Below are 13,615 nucleotides of genomic sequence, written 5' to 3'. Positions count from 1 at the left end.
CTGGCTGTCCCTGCCCCTCAGCCTCATCCCACAGCTAGCCCCAAAGGCAGGGACAAACAATGCCCCTGTGTGTGCAGCTATCCGTGCTGATCTGGAGAGCAATTTGCAGGGGGATGACCCAGGCTGCAGGAAAAACTGGCTGCCTTTAAAGAAGGAATTCAAGCCCCAAGTCCTCCCGGTTCTCTAAGGCTGAGGAAGTATAAAGCCATTCTTGTAAACACTTCTCCAGGAACTTGTGTTCACCACTACCTCACACTATTATCAGGGAGAAATTATAGGCTCTGTCCTGCTGGATTATTGTTAGTGTAAACAACTTTGCTAAATTGCTTGGCACTGTGTCTGCATGCAGCATGTTCAAACTCTGCAGTCTATTCAGCCAAAATCAAATATAAAGGCCCATCTGTATTAAAGCTCAAGAAGAAATTAATAGACGACTATTTTCATGCAAAGCAGATATTTAAAAAAGGCAAAGCCAATACATATGGATGAACTTTTTCATTCATAATTTTAGATGCCACACAATGAAGACTGTTGTTTAAGCTTTATTTTTTCTCTAACAGCTCTCCATACAATGCAGTGCATTGTTCAAACTCTGGAGCAATTTAAGCTTTTTCAATGTCTCCTAAAATCCCTGGATTTATATCCAAAGAGAGCTGGCACTGTAACAAATTTGACTTGTGAGTAACAAGTTACAGCCTTTAAGCAAATTGCTCATTAACACAGACTTCAACTTACTGCTACAAACCTCACTACCTTTTATCTCAGGAAAAAAAATATGCTGCCTATCTTATCTACAGAAAGCTGTGGGATAACACTCTATTATATTTGGGTTTTTAATTTCCTTGTTTGAGTTCTCAGTACAAATGCTGAACTAGCATCCAGGGTGAGAACAACAGAACTCCAGGGGAAAAAAAAAAAAGTTCAAGTATGACCTAAATCTATCCTGCCTTTGATGAAGGAGGAAAATAAACTGAATTTTGATGTCAGCCCTGAAGAGGATATTCCCAACTTCATGCTAGGAGGAAATGAGCAAGAAAAGCCCAACTGTGAAGCTGGGGCTCTTTGGTTTTTTCCTGAAGATGAAACAGATTGAAAATGCAAAACCTACAGAATGTTCTATAAATGGGGAGGGTTCTGTAGGTGCATCTTAATTTACATGGCTTTGAACAGAAATTTTGCACTGTGTTACAAATAAGAACACTTAATTTGCCGTGAAGGAGATTCTTATCCAATTTTTAGCAGAAGAATAGTGCTTAAGTCATTTTACATCTTTAGAAACTAACCCAAACTTTGCAGTTAATAGGAGAAACTGATGGTAGAAAAAGAGAAAAATGCAAGGTCAGCAGAGAGAGCTGATGGAAATTCTTTTTTATAACTTAAGAAAACATGTTGCATTTCATTAAGAAGCAGATGAAGTTAGCAGGATCTGTGCCTCTGACAGCAAACATCTGAAGTGGCCTTTTGGGGAAGACACAGACATTTTCAGGATGCTTTGCAGCGCCCTGAGAGGACACCCAGCTCTGCGAGCCAAGGAACGCTCCAGCCTTACAGGAAGTCAGTGCAATAATTATGTAATGTGCCACTAACTAATGAAAGCTGTCCTGCAACCAAAAGGGGTGTTTTGCTAAAAATCTGGATCCAATTTTCTTCATTACAAAAAAAAAATCCCAGTCTTCTGGACTATCCAGAGAACTCTGCATAACTATTTTGAGTGCTCCAAGTAACATGCCTGGGGGATTTCTTAGCATCTTATTGCATTTCTTTATACCTTTCCCAGCACAGCAGTTCCAGCCCTGAGAATGCAGCAATAACCCAGAGCATCTGAAACTGGGGGAGAGAGAGAGGAAGGAAGGCAGAAATCTGCCTTCCAACCCAGCACCATCTGTGATAAACAACAGAAGGAAAGGGATCTGCCTGGAGACTGCTCCTCCTCATGCATATTCCGTGGGAAAGCAGGAGCCAGAACTGGCTGGACAGCCCTGGAGTCAAAGAGCAGCATCACCTGTGCTCTGCTTTGTTTAACTCTGAGCACTCCATTACCTCAACACCGGGCTCTGAAGGAATATTGAGCTGGAGTTAAGTGAGTTTCCAGCACAAAACGAGGTGCAGATGTTCCAGCCCTGAATACCTGCCCGGATCAGGTGGCGGTCACTGGATAGGGAATGCCAGCCTGCCTCAGAGTGCTGCTGCACCTCAGCCAGGGCTCCCGGGAGCTTCCCCATGGCCCTGAGCTCATTAGGAACAAAACAATGATCTGAAAGCACCACTCATTAAACTGGCCATTGTTGATCACTGGCAGCAAATGCTGAGGAGAAGAATATCAGATGTATTCACGCTAAAGATGAGTGTCCAGATGCCAAGGCAACAATTCTCTAATTATTTCTTCTTTTCCTTCCTATTGCACCAAAACTATTACAATAAATTGCTTGAAATGGTTGATCATCACTAATATAACTGTCCTTTTCCTCTGGGGAGGACCAAGCATTCCCATTTGAATTATTTAAAAATCTTCTTTCAAATGCCTTTTTTATGCAACTTGTTTCAAAACCCCACCTCATTAACATTCAGATTTTCCTCCAAAAGCATCAGTTGGATTTGAGATTACCATGAGGCATCATGGGGACTCAAAGGTAGTAATGAGATTAAGAAAACCCTCCAAAGGACACAAATAATCAGTGTAAAACAAACAGCCTTGAGGAAAGGAAATGGCTTTATCCTGTGCTTCAGAGTTATGGACCCCTTTTCTAAAACTCCCCTCATTTCTGGTTATAATTCTTTTCCTGGCTGTTTTAATTGCATGAGTGTGCAGAAATTTTCAAGAGGCTACAAAGGCACCTTTGGAGGTCATTTAGAAACCTTCTGCTCAAAACCAGCCTCACGCAGGGTGGGATGCTCAGGTGGGATTTGAATATCTCCAAAGGTGGAGGCTCCACAGCCTCTGGAGAACCTGTGCCTGTGGCTCAACAACCTCACAACAAACACTAAAAGAAATCACCCCATGTTTGAGAAAACAGCCAACCTCAGGTGAGGTTTCACCTGCAGGGCTAAACCTGCAGCACAGCCTCACTTTTGGACAACTAATGGGAGAACTTCCAGCTCTCCCACTCCCAGCCCAGCCCCAGCAGAAGGACAATTTGCTGCCCACAAGGCAGATCCCATCTGTGTTAGCAACATTTCCTCTCTTCCCCCAGAGAGGAGGCCAAAATCAGAGATGTGTTGTATGAACTAAAGAGCACCAGTTCCCAAAATCAGAGATGTGTTGTATGAACTAAAGAGCACCAGTTCCCAAAATCAGAGATGTGTTGTATGAACTAAAGAGCACCAGTTCCCAAAATCAGAGATGTGTTGAATGAACTTAGTAGCACAATATTTCCATGCCGGGAACTCCGTGGCTGGAGAGTGACCACGAATGGCACAATTTAGGAGCAGACTGAGATGAAGGCACTGCTGAGGTTCTTGGGAGGTTCCTGCCCCTCTCCAGGGCTGGCATTAACTCAGCAGCCTGCAGCTCACAGATAACAAATTGCAATCTGGGGCTCTTGCTGGGCAAGAAAAAGCAGGACTCCACTCCGGATGCAAATCACACTCCTGTGCTCCATGTTGAACTGAAGGGTTGCCAGATGCACACACTGGAGGAACTTTTCCTATTTCTTAGGTATCAACACATCTCTGATGCACAGGCTGTTGCAAATCCAACAATTCCAGTGCCAGAAGAGTAAAATCACCAGTAAACTTCATACAACACGCTGTCATAGCTCAACAGCATAGAAATCATCTCAAAAACCAAAACTAAATGTTTCCAGAGAGACTCTAAAGGAACAAGGAACACATCTATTTCCTGTGGCCTATAGGCCCATCACTCTTCCCTCTGAAATTTCAAACCTATTTTTATCTTATCCTGCATCTTCAGAAGTACTTTTCAGGAAGGCATCAATTTATAAGTAGCTCAAGTGTGGCCTTCAGTAAATCCTAATTAACTGAGTTTGAGAGGGAGTTTTGTTGTCAGTGTAGTTCCTACTGCAACAGTGTCCCTGGAAAGACAAGATCCATCACTGCTGACACAACTCACTTCTAAAATAAATACTATGGCAGAGGCCAGGAAGATTTGTAGGCATCTCCAAAACACCCTTTGAGTTCAGAGCAGATGTTGCCAGTGTTTACACTTTTTAAACCGTTGGGATATAAACGCCTCACTATAAACACCACTGAAGTTTTGCTTTTCTTCTCTTCATTTTGGGTGTGTTTATTTTAGTGTTAAAAATGTTAACTTCCAGAATAAGGAAAATAGCAACAGATGTTCAACCTAAACAAAAACTGCTCCAGTGGAGTGTATTCCTTAAGCTGTTCTTTTGCTTTTGAACTATTAAAGCTAAGATCTGGTTAAATAACAATTACTGGAGAAGAGGGTGGGGAATAAAAAGGGGTCTGGAAAGAATATTCCATAAATATTAGGCATAATTACAATGAACTGAACTAATGAGCCAAAACTACAGAGCAACAAAACTTAGTGAACAGAACGCTCAGAAAGATGTATTATGTAAATAAAGCTTTGCATAGAATTTCATGGTCTTCATCAGAAGTTACCAACTGCTTCCAAAGAAAACACTAATTACTGCAGAGAGCAGTGAAAAAGTTAAAAGGCCCTGAAATGAAAAAGTTAAAGGATCCTGAAAGTTGTTTTTTTTTTTTCTTTTAAACGAGTTTTCTTGCTCTAACAAAGAAAAAGCATGGCATAAGAAAGAAGTTGGGAATTCAACTTCATAGAACCACAGCTCTGTATTATTCAGCTCAATCTTCTGTAATCCGAATGAATATATACATATTTGTGCAGGAAAAAAGGAGAAACAAAGACATTAAAAGTACAACAGGGAGCCCCTCCACTTCCTGAAGGGAAGAAATGTGGCCGTGCTGGTTTAGGGATGGAAGGGACTGTAATTTCCAAAGTGAGATTCAGCTGCCTGCGTTCTGGCCTGGCCTTTTTCTGAGCGCTGTGAACAGATCTTCTTGGCCTGTGTACGCTCCTCATTGTTTCTTTCCTGACAACTCCAGTAAGTTTATTTTCTGAACGAACATGGAAAGCGTTCCTGCTGAATCAGAAAAAAAAAAAAAAAAAACAAAGCTTTTCGCGGCGCTGGTGTGTGGCTACAGCAAAACCAGCCCCGCTGCCAAGCCGAATTAGCTCAGTGGTGCCTTTCTGTGCAGGCAAAGCCAAGCCATAACCGCTTCTCGCAGCCGCACGTAGGGAGAACTCGGCGCACATGAACGAAGCGATTCTGCCCTGGTACCTCAGGCTCCGTCCCAACGGGGCTCTGAGGGCGGGCAGGGGGAGGGCAGCGAGCCCCAGCCCCGCCGGACACAACGGGCCCGGGCTATGGCCACGGGGACACTCGGACACTCGGGGACACGCCGGACACTCGGCCCCGGCCAGGCCCACGCGTGTCCGGCCGCGGCCCAGCCCCGCGGCGCCGGGACGGACGGACAAACCCCAGACGGACAAACCTCCGCCTTTAGTGCCAGCAGGGAGAGGGAAAGGAAAGTTGGCGCTGAAAACGCGGATTGTGGGGGGGGAAAAAAATTAAGAAAAGTACAGAAAAAAAATCACAAAGAAAGAAAGAAATCCCTGCCCTGTAACAAAGCTCTGACAACAGCCCGCGGGGTGTCCCGCACCGGCTGTCTCCAAAAACATCCCCGCTGACAAACAACAGCGAGCACGGCTCGGAGAAGGATCCATCCCTGGGAGGGATCCATCCCTGGAAGGGATCCATCCCTCCCCATGCAAGGGATCGAGGGATCCATCCCTCCCCGTGTGAGGGATCCGTTCCCCCCCGTGCGAGGGCACCATTGATTTCCCGTGGCCAGGCGCTGTTACCTTCGTAGCACAGGATGCCGATATTGTTGTTCATCTTGTCCAAGTACTGGTAGTTCAACAGGTCCATCCTCATAAACAGCATTTATCGGGCTGGCGGAGACGAGCGGCTCCGGGAGGGGGAGGCAGACGGTGCCGAGGCGCTCCCGGCTTCCAAAGCCCAGCAGAGGCCCAGCCTGGAGCGGTCGGGAAGGGGGAGCGGGCTCCGACAACCCGGGGAACGCGAGGGGAACGCGCTGAGGGCCGGGGGCAGGGAGCCGTGCGGGGGCTTCTTCCAAGTTTTTTTTAAAAAAATAATAATAATAATTAAAAATAAGAGCGTAAAAGCAAAGCGAAGGCGGCGGGGCAGGGCAGGCAGGGAGGAGCGCGCAGCCTGCTGCGAGCGCCGGCGCTGACAGCGGCAGTGGCCGGCACTGCCCGCCGGGCCCCGCTCCGAGCCCGCTGCCCTCAGAGCCCGGCCCGCCCCGCGCAGGCGCTGCCGGCCGGCCGCGGGTGCTTTGTGCTCCGCAGGGCCCGGCGGGGAGCGGGGAAGGAGGGGACGGGGGAAGGAGGGAGGGACGGCACGGCCGCGTCAGAGCCGCTCGCACAGGAAGCAGCGGCGGCGGGAGGAGGAGGAGGCGGCTGCGAGGGGAGGAAGCGGCGCTGAGGGGCCTCCTCCGGGCACGGGCGGGTGCTGAGGCTGCTGTTTGAAACGAGTTCTGCCTCTGTGCGCTCCCCGGCACGGCCTCAGCGCCTCACAGCGAGAAGTAGTGCGGTGCTGCAGCAACAGCAGCCATGGAATCACGGCCTGGCATGGCAGGAATGATGCATGGAATCACAGGAATGAGAGAGACAAAATAAAAGGCGTGAGGCAATGGACATTGCCCCGCGTATATAGTTTATATAAAAATAGTTTTAAAAGGTTTCTATCTCTCTCCATACAAACAGGCATCGCACACATTGCTACAGTTCCATCAGGGCACCGCCAGATCGGATTTTTTAAGGGCTGTTAGTGGTTAAACATTCCGGGCTCTGGCTCTTCAGCAGCTGCCGAAGCTCCGGCTGAGGTGATAGAGACAGTGGAGGCTGGTGCTGCTGCAGCTCTCCCATCCCGGGATGTGCTGCCCTTCTGCAGCTCTCCCATCCCGGGATGTGCTGCCCTTCTGCAGCTCTCCCATCCCGGGATGTGCTGCCCTTCTGCAGCTCTCCCATCCCGGGATGTGCTGCTCTTCTGCAGCTCTCCCATCCCGGCATGTGCTGCTCTTCTGCAGCCCAGAGCTCTCAGACAGATGTGTGCCACTCATCCTGACATGGCACAACAAACATCTGGGCGGGTGCAGCGTGTGCCAACCCGATGGGCATCAGTTCACATTCCCTGTGGCTCATCAGCACCTGGCTGATACGAAAAGATAAATAAAAAAAGCTAATGGAATCTTAATTTTCCCTCTGCTCTCTTCAGCTTGGAGCACAGCTCATCCCTGCCCGTCTGGGATGGGGAATCTTCATGGTGCACACCAGTAAAAAACTTCAATTTCCACCCTGAGAGCCTCTCCCCTCAGGAAGGGGATGACAAGATGACAAGAACTTCTCCCCTCAGGAAGGGGAAGGGATGACAAGACAAAGGCAACTCACAGAGTGACACTTTGTGATGGCATTTTGAGAGTCACTGCTTGAATGCTCTGGGTATTTCAGTAAGAACAGGTAGCTTACATTTACTGCTGGTGTCTGCTGAATATTCTGAGGAAGATTGCCTAGAACATAAAAAAGTATCTCCCCACTTCAGATACACAATGCTGAGGTAACAATACATTTCTTGAATAAACAGTTGCAGTTGTTTTGCAAAAGTTGCAACCGCACAGACCAAAGCAGCCCGTGATATTTTCTAGAAAGAGAAACATCTTTAATAAAGAGTAGTGTATGGTGATTTTTAAGCAGGGCATGAGAAGTTTTGCATATTGTGCATACTCAGAGATATTCTACACCAATCCCTCAAATTAAAGCAGCCATCTAATAAAGACAGCAAGAGAAATCTGAGCCCTCTAAGATATAAACAACAATAAAAACCCACACCTACAACATTAAAAAAAGAGAGGCACGTTTCTTCAGCATGAAATGCAAGTTCCTCCCCAATTTTGGGGACAATATTTTCATTTGTACAGTTTATAACATAGAGAGCATCCTTGAATTCACAGGAATGCAACACATTTATTGGGTGCTTGGGAAGGACAAGAAGATAAGTATTTGATTTTTTCACTTTAAAATATGTAGATTTTTGTGGGAGGTGCAGGTGATGAGGAAGAAAACACTATTTGAACTCCTCTAGAGCAGTGTTCTACGAGACAGGGGTGCACTTGGGCATTACAATTCCCAGTCCAATTTGAATTCTCTATATTCAAAGTTACAGATTTCTTCAAGCTGTTTGGAAAAGAGTGGTTGGGTGCTGTCCAGAAACCACTGACTACTCAGGAGTGCTGTCCAGACAATAATAAAGGAGTTAATTCTTCTTTATTAGACCAGCAGTCACTGGTGTGCAGGTTTTTAGGCAGTAATGATCCTTGTTAGGTGAATGGCTTTCAGCAGTTCAGTACAAACTCTGATTGGACTTGTCAAATGTTGCATAATGAGCATGCTTCACAATAAATAATAATAAACTGTACCAAACACCAAGAGCGTTTTGAACTCCTAAATTAAAATATCTTCTAAATTAAAATATCTTCTAAATTAAAATATCTATGCTGCAAACAAGGCAATGCCTAGTGAAAGACTGGGGAGGAATTATCAATGTAAACATATCCCTTACATTGCATTTTAAACTCAAAATCTATTCTTAGGAAAACTTTCTTTGACAGAAAATTTTATCAGCTCAACAAACCCAAGTCCAGCAGACATTAACCTCAAATGCTGACAGGGTCACTGTGAAGTACTTGGTTCCTGTCAGCAAATTCTCAATTCACATTGCTGCTCAGCACTCTGAGGGACCTTCCACTGAACTGAAACCAATAATCATCAGTGGCTGGCAAAAAAAGGCTGTTTTTCATCAGTTCCTGCTACATCCTGATGGCTACAAACACAGAGCCGAGCTGAGGCATCCCTGCCTCTCCCTGTCTGCAGAATTTCCTCTAGGATTGCACCCTCCCTGCTCCTGGAGTGAATCCCAGCCCTGGGATCCGCTGGGAACACACTGAACTTTAATTTAACGCAACAGCAGCCTCTAGAGGTAACGGGAAAGGCACGGTCGGGTGGCATTGACATGGGATTTATTCTGATTATCCCTCAGAGCAGGGCAGAGCCTTCGCCTCTCAGGGATCTGCCTCACTTCAGCTCAGAAAGCAAATCCAGTCTGCACACAGCAACCTCAGAACACACAAAAAGCAAGGCAAGGAAAGCAAAAAGAGCAGGTAAATCAACGCTGTAAATCACCACTTAATATAAAAGTAAATCCTTACAACTCTGTAGTATTCACCTGGATTTTTGTAGGGAAAATTCTTAATATAGCAGGTCTGTGATGTCAGATTTGACAGTAAGTTTATATGGGTTTTAGAGCATTTGAACAAGCACTGAGAAGCTTTAGAGCATTACAAATATACAGGGAGCTGCTTTTCTCTGTGCCTTTTCCCTGCCCTCCTCGACCCTCTCCTCTCTTACACGTGCTGCTGCCTCAGGCAGTGCTGAAGAGCCTGAGAAAATAAAATTCCTTTGGTGCCTGCACTCCACAACATCTTCCAGGGGGAAAATGGGCAACACTGGCTGAGAATCAACCCCACAGATGGGAGACAACTGAAATTCCACCCGTGAAGATCACCAGCAGAGAGCAACTATTGAAACAGTGACCAGTTCTGCAACGAGAGAAAAGATAGTCTTTGTAGAGGTGGGACACACTCTGCTGTGTCCGTGCGGCCACACAGTGCTGCTCAGCATAATTCCATTTTTGAATGGAATCTCTATTATTATTTTTGAGCTGATAATTATGAGCTGCAGCTCCTCAGGTCAGACAGGCACCTACTGGAACCTCAATGCACACCGAGGAGGAGGTGGAGGAATAAAGCAAGAACAGTTAAAAACACTTTTTACCTTTTTTCTTGCCCTAAGAAAAGAGCAAACTGGAGTTGAGGGTTGCTAGGTGGCGATGAAGGAAAAGGCTTTTATTTTTCCAAGCACTCCATGGCAGTGGGTGGGAAAAGCAGCTAAGACCATCCCTGTTCTTATATTTGTTAGAATGCACTGCACGGGGAAAAGGCAAAACAGAAATTCCCCTTGAAGCAGGATGGGGTGTTTGCTTTGAAATCCATTCAGTGTGATGAAGAAATACAGTTTAAATGGACTGAACACGCAGCAAGGCCAGAAATGGATGACAAGGAAAATGACATTTCAAGTTCCTCGCAAGCAGCAGTCTCCCAGATGTGCCTCTGAGATCCACAAACACAACTGTTCCCTCAGTGAGTCACATACCACAAAAATAACTTTACACACTCCTTACAAAGCATTAGGCACTCGGTGAACAGACAATATCAAAACACACATTGTTCCTATGTGCATTCTTCCACCTTTTTTCCTTAATCACAAACTTGCATTGCAAATAGATTTTAATCACACCCAACTACCTGTTCCCTTAAAATAAATCAATAATTAAAGAAAGCCCCATCAGGGAGGGCATCTCTGAGCCCAAGCTGGTGCTTTCCTGTTTGACCTGTCCTCTAGTTAAAGGTTTCAACCATGTGCCAGACATTATACAACACAAAAGATGCTTTTTTAATTATCCCTGGAGCTGCTCAAGCCTGAAATAGGAAACTTACACCCAATATTGTAACAAAAGAATTTGTGTATCCTATCATTCTAGTCATAACCTAAACTTAGGGAATGCTGCTTAAAAATCCCAAACACAGCATTGTCCAGCGAGGAAATCTGTTAGTGAGTGTGTGAGTGTCACCAAGTGCTGGGTAACTCACACCAGCATCCCCAGAGAACAAAATGCCAGGGAAAGCAAAAATACAGAGATGCCTCAGAGTGTCTGGAGTTGCAAGCACTTGTAGGGCCCAGGAAGAGATGGGAATCGCTTGTCTGGACTGGCAGATGGACTTTTTTAATTTCTTTTTTTTTAATTGTGTTTTTTTTAATGCCTTGCTGCACTGTAGTTCTTACTGTGTACTGCAGTTCTTATTCTGTACTACTCACTTCATTAAAGACACACAGATTTCAGACAGCATCTCACCATGGTGGTAAATAAAAACTTCAGATCGCTTGTTTGTAAATATTGAGTGATTTAGGACCAGCTATTTCATACCAGTTCAGAAAATTCCAAGGTGTTTATCAACTCCAAAAGCTTTTTGTTAATGAAAACCTGCCCTCAGCAGCAGGAATCATTTGCCTCCCACCCCAAACTAAACACACCTGCTGTCCTTCCACAGCCTTTCCCAGGTGGGAATTTGGGCCAGGAAAGGCAGAATCCAAGGCAGGGCACACACAGAGCTTCCCTTGTTGGTCTTTTTTGGCAAAAAAAACACATTTATTTCTGTGTGAATATATAAAATAGGCACAGAGGTGCTGGGTGAGGCCTCTGGTTTATCAAGAATATTTTCCATTTCTCACTGATATCTTGCAGCTCTCAATTTGCTGCTGTTTTTCTCTTTTTGTTTTCTCAGGCTGGGCTGAGAACACTTCAAAAATACAGCTAAAGCACACAACAGATAAATCTAGTTTATCTGGGTGGGAAAATTGTTAGGTGCTAATTAAAAACTTGATAATCTTTTCTGTTATTTGCATACTAATTTAAATTTCTGAAGGGTTGATGATAATCACAAACATAATTCAACTTGAACTACAAAGAGTCTCAAACACCACCAGAGCCTCCAGATGCAAACAGTGAAGTGCAAACCCTGCCATGCCCTGACATTGTATGAGCAGGGCAAAAAATTACTTTATATTCTTCCAATAGGAGAAATGAGAGGATTAAAAAAATTAAATTAAAAAAAAAGAGAGGTTACTAAAGAAAAAAATGCCAATTTTAAGTCAGCTTGATGCTCAGGCATCTAAACCACTTTTAACTTAGGAAAATGAGGAGCCAGACTGTGTTTAGAGGTTAGATTTCAAAATTGCCAAGTGTATCCCTCAGCTTTGGGAAGAAGCAAATCCAGTTTCCAGAAGCCACTAATCGCAGGGTTTAGAAATCAAGCAGAGAGCTCGAAGATTGCTCAAGTCTTTGAAAACATTTCCCCTTATAGCTCGCTTGGCAAGACATGAAATACACTTTTTATATAAATACATAAATACATATCTATAAATGTGTATGGCCTAATTGAGCTTAGGCATTAGCATATGGAAATCTCTGAAGCTGACCTTGCTTGCAGACAGACTGAACATTCCAATAATTACAAACACCTTACAAATGAGATAAAACCAGGATTCCCAATGCTGTCCCATGCGCTAAAATCAATCACAACTTTTCTTACAGAATTAAATAATTTTGGCTTCTACACATCACAGCAATTACTTATCCTAAATTTTAAGATTAAAATATTAAATAAGTAGCTATTGCAAAACCTAATTATGTAACTTGCAACTTATTCAATTAAATTAAAGTGAAATTTCATTCAAGCTCTAAGGCTATTCTTTTCCAATTGAGGGTCTTGTTCTCTATTATTTCAAAAGTATTTGACCTTAATAATATTTTTTACCACACCTAAAAAAAAAAACAAAACAAAACAAGAAAAACCCCCACAAACAAACAAACAAAAAACCCAAAACAAAAACAAGCCCAACCTTAAACACATTCTCACTTATTCCAAATTTTAGTGCTCACAAAAACCCAAAACCTTTACTCTGGATGCTGAGGGGTGTCTTCTGGATTATTGGAAGAAAAAAGAACAAAGAAAACAATAAAAACAACAATGTCCTTGCATTATTTAAAGTAATAATACAAGACTAGCATGTTTTAGTATATAAATATATAATATTGTATATTATTTATTCACACCCATGGATGTGTGCAGGGTTCTGTAGGACACAAGTGGAATGTTATAAACTGTCCTAATCCCACTAAATCCTGCAGAAGATGCCTTTGCTGTCCAGAAGTACAAATTCAGGGCTCAGAAATAGAGAAATAATAGGGAAAAACCTGATAAAAGCAGCACCAAAAGCCTCCCCTGTTCCAAAGCACAACCTTCCAACATTGCTGCTCCCCAGCCAGGACCAGGCCTGGCACTGAATGGAACCTGAAACCCTTTTTCCAAAGGATCAAAGTTACCATTTCTAATTCTACTGGTACATTTCCTTCCAAAAATGAAACCCAGAGAATGCTGAAAATTCCTCACCAAAAGTATTTTTCAGTGGAATCAACACTAGCTTTTTTTATTGTGCTTTTGCTGTTTTCACTCCAAAAAGAAATGGGAAAAAAGAAGGGTTTTTTTAATGTTTTGGATTAAAAGACATTTATTTGTTATTAACTTCCAGCTTTCTGACAAACCAGAATATAAATATAAAACCTATATTTATATATAGATAATAGAAATATTATATAGAAATATATATAATGTTAAATATAATATTATATTGATATACAAATATATTTTTATAAAAATATATTTGTATATCAATATAATATATATTATATATAAATATATATAATTTTATATATAATATATATTATATTGATATATAATTATATTTTTATATAAAAATATAAAATCTATATTTACATTTCCCATCACTTCCCCTCTGCCAGCTGTGCCCTGGTTTTCTTAGGGATCACACAACCACATTTAAAAGCAGAGACCA

The 13,615-nt window shown here is 43.4% G+C and overlaps 1 protein-coding gene across 2 annotated transcripts in view; it reads right to left on the bottom strand.

Moving 5' to 3' along the window:
* The window catches only part of VGLL4 (vestigial like family member 4), an 85,845-nt gene that overhangs the window by 41,784 nt on the left and 30,446 nt on the right, over positions 1 to 13,615 (bottom strand). The window contains exon 1 of one of the 2 annotated variants that reach the window (XM_030956423.1): positions 5,870 to 6,351. The exons of the other annotated variant lie outside the window; for it this stretch is intronic. Coding sequence (XP_030812283.1) covers positions 5,870 to 5,951 — 82 coding nt within the window. The 5' untranslated portion in view covers positions 5,952 to 6,351. Of the gene's footprint in view, positions 1 to 5,869; positions 6,352 to 13,615 lie in introns of those variants that run through there. 2 annotated transcript variants of the gene reach the window in all.

This window comes from Camarhynchus parvulus, chromosome 12 (genome assembly GCF_901933205.1).
Source record: "Camarhynchus parvulus chromosome 12, STF_HiC, whole genome shotgun sequence".
Lineage (NCBI taxonomy): Eukaryota > Metazoa > Chordata > Aves > Passeriformes > Thraupidae > Camarhynchus > Camarhynchus parvulus.
The sequence above is the reverse complement of the archived record's forward strand: the minus strand, read 5'-3'. Positions and strand labels throughout refer to the sequence as shown.